General features: G+C 41.8%; 1 protein-coding gene across 5 annotated transcripts in view; it reads left to right on the top strand.

The window, feature by feature from the left end:
- The first annotated feature begins 1,468 nt into the window (after positions 1-1,468).
- LOC147627660 (HIT-type Zinc finger family protein) overlaps positions 1,469-7,150 on the top strand; it is a 47,924-nt gene continuing 42,242 nt past the window's right edge. For 2 of the 5 annotated variants that reach the window (XM_086814580.1, XM_086814579.1), the window contains exons 1-3: positions 1,535-1,692; positions 5,924-5,955; positions 6,141-6,182. In XM_086814580.1, the coding sequence (XP_086670706.1) occupies positions 1,619-1,692; positions 5,924-5,955; positions 6,141-6,182 (148 nt within the window). In that variant the 5' untranslated portion in view covers positions 1,535-1,618. Of the gene's footprint in view, positions 1,693-5,923; positions 5,956-6,140; positions 6,183-7,150 lie in introns of all 5 variants that reach the window. The other 3 variants (XR_015268286.1, XM_086814581.1, XM_086814582.1) reach the window with 3 other exon arrangements.

Raw genomic sequence — 7,150 nt, 5'->3', positions numbered from 1 at the left:
CTAGAGAATTTTTCTTTCATCTCCTTCATTTCCATATCCTCATAATCATTACAGTCTAAATCTTGCATATCTATTTCATTTGGTTTCATAATATCCTCTTCCATATGGAAAGAAGACATTAGGTTTTCCCCCTTCTCACCATTTTCATCCTTCCCACCTTGAGAAGCCATTTACTCTAATACTAAGCAAAATTGAATATTTCTTACAAAGCAAAAAAATACAACACAATAACCTTACTTGGTTGGGTAATTATGAATTGTTCTTAGTAATGTGAAGAACAATTCCGTTGAGTAGATTCGAGGGAGGTATTCCACGAGATGCACGTATATGTAGAGTATAAACCATTGGTGAGGTAGAGGACAAGGAGCACTATTTGTTTGGATGTCCACCCTAATATAATATTTGAGGGAGATTTCATTGTGTCTTTTAGGATGGATTTGGCCCACTCTCATGGGTCATCCAGTATGCGGATCATAGATGTTTAGGTGTGTATTTACCGGAGCTTCATCATCACAGGGAGCTTATGCTTCGCGGTAGCACTCTGAGAGGTAGTGTCAGTGAGGTGCCTCCCAAGCCTTATAATACTATACATGAAATAAATGAAGTCAAGCGTTATAAAACTATACATTTTTATTGTAACCCCATAAAAAAATTTAAGCGAGGTGTCATCCAGTATGCGGATCATAGATGTTTAGGTGTGTATTTACCGGAGCTTCATCATCACAGGGAGCTTATGCTTCGGTAGCACTCTGAGAGGTAGTGTCAGGCGAGGTGCCTCCCAAGCCTTATAATACTATACATGAAATAAATGAAGTCAAGCCTTATAAAACTATACATTTTTATTGTAACCCCATAAAAAAATTTAAGGTAATCTTATTAAGAATCCTTTTATTGTGGTACACATAACAATTGTATTTACTACCATGAAGGCCAAATCAAATTGAAGTCAAGCCCTATAAAACTATATGTTTTTATTGTAACCCCATAAAATCTTTTAAAGGCAATCTTATTAAGAATCCTTTTATTGGTACACATAACAATTGTATTTACTACCATGAAGGCCAAATCAAATTGGAACGAAGAGGTTGGGAAGAGCATTGGTGGGAAGATGTAGTCTCTTGCCAATGGAGAAGGGCTCTTGGTGGGCCCTTTACACACTAACTTGTGAAATCTGGAGGGGTGGGCTGCTATGAATGGGCTTGACTGTCCATCCATGCTAGTCACTTGTACTGGCAAGCTATATGTTTAAAGGGGCCTTAGTCAAGTAATGTCACAAAGAGAACACTCAGGGGACATTTACACGTGATTTAGCAGAAACATTTTGGGTGGTGGAAACTTTTGTGATGGACTTGAGATACTGCCCGTCCATGAGGAATGGTCGATGAATTTTTCTGGTTGCCACAATCAATGAATTTTTTTGGCTGAGAATACATGTTTCCACAAGATAATGTCTTGAGGCCTTTACACATTTGCGTGATGTGGAGAATTTAGGGTGGGCGTCCACTTGCCAATTTGAAGGGTTGGTTTTTGCACTTCCACACCCCTCCTTATGACACTAATTAAGCGGTGAGTAAGAGAATAAGGCTTGTGCGTGATACATTTTGACGGTAGCAAGCCGATGGGTCCTCAGCAATGCAAAGTCTGCGAGGATGCTCACTCGAAATACAAGTGCCCAGCCTGCTTTCTTCCATAGTAAAAATATTCACCTCACTCAGTTCTTCTTATTTCCGCGTGCGTGCGTGCGTGTGAGAGAGAGAGAGAGAGAGAGAGAGAGAGAGATGATTCCAGACATACATCAAACATTTGCACAGGTTATGGTTTCAGTGCCTTTAAAAAGACACAAGATTAACCTAGACATGGTTTATACACAGGTTAAATTGTGAATGTAGACATATCTTATATAGAGGCCAAATCTTTGTGAGTGTATAGGTCAGAAATTTGTTTCTAGACATGTGCAATCCAATGTTTTTCTTAATTTGAAGGAAATGGCCTTTTGATATTTCTACACGACCCACCACTTTTTATTGCATGTTTTTCATTGCTTCCCATTCTGTCAGAGTCACCCACACATGGTGTGACCGGGGCTAGCCATACCCATGGGTGAGATTATTAGTCTTTCTCACTAGACAATGTCCTTTTTGCTGGTGATGGGATTTGAATTCATGCCCTTGGGCTACTTTACTTTTGGTGGGTGGCGAAGGGTTTGGTGTATGTATGCATGCATACGACTAAATGTAAGGCCAAGTGGAATGACTTGGAAACCACTGTAGGAAAAGCTTATTTCAAGCTCTTTGATGATGGCCCCAACAGGTACTCTATGTGGTTTTTCCACATACGAGCCAATGTGTGGTTCAGCTTAATTCTATCTGGGTGAGAGAAACTGTTGTAACTAGTAGCGTACATAGGAGGTATTTTGAGGTTGTTATGTAACATGCTTGCATACCGGAACGGCACAGGTGGGAGCCCTTCTTTCCCTTTTGCAATAAAGGTTTATGGTCTAGCTCCCTGCATTCCTCTCCATCTTAGGCTAGGGCTGGCGGGCCACGGTAAAACTGATAGTAGGAACCTTATTTAGCTCTTTGATGTGACAATGGGTAACTCTGTGTAATTTTTCCACCTCAGAGCCAACATGTGGTTCAACTATCTTGTATTTGGGTGTTGTGACTTCTTTTCAACAATGTTAGTGTACATAGGTGGTATTTTTATGTTGTTATGTGACATGTTTGCATACCCTCACAAGTGGGAGCCCTTCTTTCCCCTTTGCAAGAATGGTTTATGGTCTAGCTACCTCTGGTCCACTGAATCCTTCCCCATATAAGAAAGAAAGAAAGTAATATCGACGTTTACCAAAGACCCCAAGGGTCTATGAGCCCAAAAGTGATACGATGGTACCTTGAATATACTGAGCCATGGAAAACTAAAAGAGAAAACATCTAACATAAGTGCATGTACATGTAAAATAGCAGATGATCCAATGTGGAGTAAGATATGCTGTGGTCAGCTAATGACGATACCTGCCTCGGCTAGAACTGATTTGATGGTGGAGGAAATGTTAGGCCTCTGTGATGAGAGCACGCCATAGTCATATTGGCAAATAATCTCTTGGATTTGCCTTTGTGGATGGAGGGTGGTGGTGCTCTAGATTGAGGGTGTCTGGCTTGATGATAGATTAGGCTTGCTTGCTAAGAACTCCTTTGGGGCGCAAAGCCAAAGCGTAGGTGTGGGTGGTAGGCTCAGACAACGGAACTCCTCTAGGGCACTGTAGCTCTTTGCTAGAAGTCTTTGGCTGCGGCTTGGGTGAGAGTGAGGTCTTTGGTAGCCCTCTGTGTTGCCTCTTGTGCTGCTTGGAGCTGGTGCTAGAGTTCTGAAATGGTGGAGAGGGCGTTGATCAAGTGTTGCTCCTTCTCATCGATGACCTTCTGGAGATGGATGTTGTTCAGGGTGGAGGTGTATAGATCCTCGGCATTTTGCTGCTCCTGAGTCTTGGCAAGCAACATTTGTTGTTGCGCCAATGAAGTAATCTCCTGCTGGCGGTAAATGCAATCTGTCATCTGTGATATAAGCTTGCGGGCCATGTGTGAGAAGCCCTGGGCGAAGTTGGAGCCAAAGCACAGGTATGGGTGGTGGGCTCAGATGACGGAGTAGAGAAAGAAAGATCTATTAACATCTACAAAAGACCCGAAGGGTCTCAGACCATGAATAGTATATTGATACCATGGGTATACAGTGCCATGGAAAAACTAAAAAAAGGACGTGAAAATTAAAAACTGAAACATGACTCTATAAGCCTCTTGATGGCAGATGTGTGGCTATGGTGAGGACATGTCATGCCGTCGGAGAATTTCATGGATTTGTTTGTGTGGCGGAGAGAGAGAGAGAGAGAGAGAGAGAGAGAGAGAGGGAGAGAGAGGTTATTAATGTCTACGAAAGACTTGAAGGGTGTATGAGACCGCAGAGATGTTACGTGTGATCCATGAGTAAAGTGGATGTTAAGACAACATGAAAAAAGAAAAACTAGTTGCCAAAAGAAAATATAGGGCCAATGTACTACGAAGGCTCTGCAGTACAATATAGTGCGGCAAGAAAAGAGCCTCGTGTCTGAACTCATAATGTGTCATCCTACCCAGCAACATGCAATGCTCGTAGCAAAGGAGAGTATGTAGTAGCAGATCTCGGTGCCCTCTTCACAAGCACTACTATGAACTAGCAATAGCGGCACTCGACATTGAGCAACAACGGCTCCTCCTTGTAGGAGATGACGACAAAACACTGGCTAGTGGTAGCGGTGTCATAGAAAATCATCTCCGTCTTTGCAGCAGTACAATCACCGTGCCGATTACTTCAGCAATGAGCACAACTGTCTTTCGTTGGCTGCCCTGCACATCCTAGCCAACCGAGCCACTTCCTCCTGGCCGACGTCTCCACCGCTCAACTGCATCACCTACTCACCTTTGTGGGGTTGTACTATGCACCTACCAAGGTATTGTCCATCATTAGTAAACAAGCTTGTCATTATCATCATCAACAGCCTGTCATCAGTAATTTCCAATCGTTAGGTGCGCTAAAAGTTGACCAGTTTCTAAAAAAAGTTTTTGATTAAAAAAAGATCATTCTTTAAATGTCATTGTGAGCTTGTTAAGAATCTACGTGAAGTTATGGATATTTCCTTGGATTCTGAGGGTTTTGTCAATAAACCAAGTCTAGTAAAGCCTCCACCTCGCCACCAAGCTCTTTCTCGAAGATCTAAGCTCAAACCCCGCAAACGGGTTGTCCCACAAGAACGCTGCTTGTGGATAAGGAAGGCCTCAACATCCAAATCCAAATCTGATAAACCTCAACCTCAACCTCAACCTGAGGTCCACACAAATCTTGATAATACGTCTATGCAGAATACACAAAATTGGGCAACTTTCTTGCTGCTAATATGGATTTATATGGCACGGGTGTTTTTGGTTTTGAAGGAGATTATTAATTAAAGTTTTCAATATGTTTGTGTCTCCTTTTTCTATCCCTATCTTCCTTGTAAAACGAGCATTAGACACTACCCTAAAGAGTCTTTAGTGGTAAGACCTTGGTCATTTTCATCATGGCATCTAAGGGCACTTTTATTTTTGAGAGAATTTCCACACGTGGCAAGTAAAGATCAAATTTTCTTTAATGAAGAAGGGTTTATGGAATATACCAAATGGAAATGAGAACAAGCCTAGCACGAGAGGGGGAAGCTATTTGGGTTTCTAAAGATGAAGGAGCACTATTTATTATTGCTTTACAGTCAAGTAATGATTACAGCCATCACTTAGAAGGCCAAAAAGCTTCACTAGAAGCTTGGGACACATTAGATACTCTATTTGGAGTACACTTAGGCCAGGTTTAGGGGTGGAGGAAGTATCCCAACACTAGACCAGACCTTCACTCTCAGGGCCATTATTGAGGAGGCAACGGCACGCGTGACGCAGATAGCGGGTCTATTGCTGCTTGGTGGACTTCACGAAGGCCTTGATCTCACCTGGGTTGGAGGTTTAGGGAAAGCTCATTTGGAGTTATTCATTTTGGTTTGTATGAAGCCGAGTCAAATCCAGGTGGATGATGCCGTTGATCTCTTGCCGTGAGAGATCAAGGAAGGGGGAGTTCAGGTTGTAGTCACAGAGAAAGAAAGAAAGTTATATTAACGTCTACGGAAGACCCCAACGGTCTATGAGACCATAAGTTATACAATGGTACCATGGATATATTGAGCCATGAAGGAACTGGAAAGGAAATAAAAACACAAATGTGTGTATACGTCCAGATAGCAGATGATGATTCTTCGTCAGCCAGTACCAATCTCAGGGTAGAAAGAGGGTCAGGCCTTTGTGATGTGAGAGAGAGAGAGAGAGAGAGAGAGAGGTAGCAAGTTGTTGATTGTTTAAACCATTTGGTGCAGTTGCTCTCTGCCTTGCTATAAACGGCACAAAGGTTGGTTTCTTTGAAAGCTTTCTCTTACCACTTATTTGCTGTTGGCTTAGCTCTAATGATGGTTTATTTTAGCGCTGTCCACTCTGATAAAAATTGTAGATAGAGATTAAATGAGCATGAAGCTGCAAAAATTTCTGCCAATGATGGGCAAAGATTTGCTCTTATTCAATTTGTTGGCACCGCAGAAACACCATGCATGAGATCAGAGCCTCTTGCAGAAGCTAATGGTAACTGCTCTTTTCTTGACAAAGTTTTTCTTCAACCCTTTTTCTTGTTTTGCATCTTGATGCTTGTTTAAAATTTAAGTAAACATTTTGAGGGAATTTAGGTTTGTTGCAAAATGATTATGGTTCTGGTTCAAGGTATCGCGGTTGTTACATTGAACTTTGGGTCAAGTTACCCTTATTGTTCCTCTTGGACCCATAGTTCATTCTAAGTCCTTTGAGAACATGGGATATCTTAGGTAGCTCTGTATATGGATGTTGATAAGTCATTGGTGGCTTTTCATTATAATTACCATACCAGGGTGATGTTTGCGTTCCTCCAGTTTGTAATTACTGCTTGGCAGGTGTCTCTCACAAAGGAAGGCTTTTCATTAGTGATATGTTTTGTTATTTATGTTCTCTGGGCGATTTTTAATGTCTAGTCCATATATGTGATATCAAAATGCTAGCCACTACCAGCCACTTCCATGCTTCACCTAATGAAACTTGTACAATGTCCACATAGGTTTGAGTTCTATGAACGAAAGAGTCGCGTCACTAAGGGCACTAGTGTTACAACGAACGTGCAGCCAGCAACTCTAGTAGTGGGCTCTTACGGCCTGCTCCTAGTACTGTCATGCACAGTCAAACTGGGCTGCATAATCTTTTAGGAAGTTTTGTTGTAAGGTAATCTTAGCAGAAGCGATTTAGCCTGTGAATATGATTTGTTATCTGAATGTTTAGACAGCAATCATGCACTTAAGAGATTAATCCACATACCCCACAAAAATTAGGTCTCAATGACCAAGGACCGACCTGATTCCACCCCACCCTGTCCCTCTTCCCGACTTCTAGCAGTATGATAGAAAGAAAACAAGAGCCATGGCTCAAGGAATAAAAACACCATGCATAGCATGAATATACCACAGAAGTGACTGAAAACACGAAAATAAGCTAGAGGAAGTCTGAGAAAAGAATGGACAGTCTTTTTA

The sequence above is a fragment of the Cibotium barometz genome, chromosome 20, assembly GCF_041138505.1.
Source record: "Cibotium barometz isolate CiBa-2024 chromosome 20, ASM4113850v1, whole genome shotgun sequence".
NCBI classification, from domain to species: Eukaryota; Viridiplantae; Streptophyta; class Polypodiopsida; order Cyatheales; family Cibotiaceae; genus Cibotium; species Cibotium barometz.
This window is presented reverse-complemented; position numbering and strand designations above follow the sequence as displayed.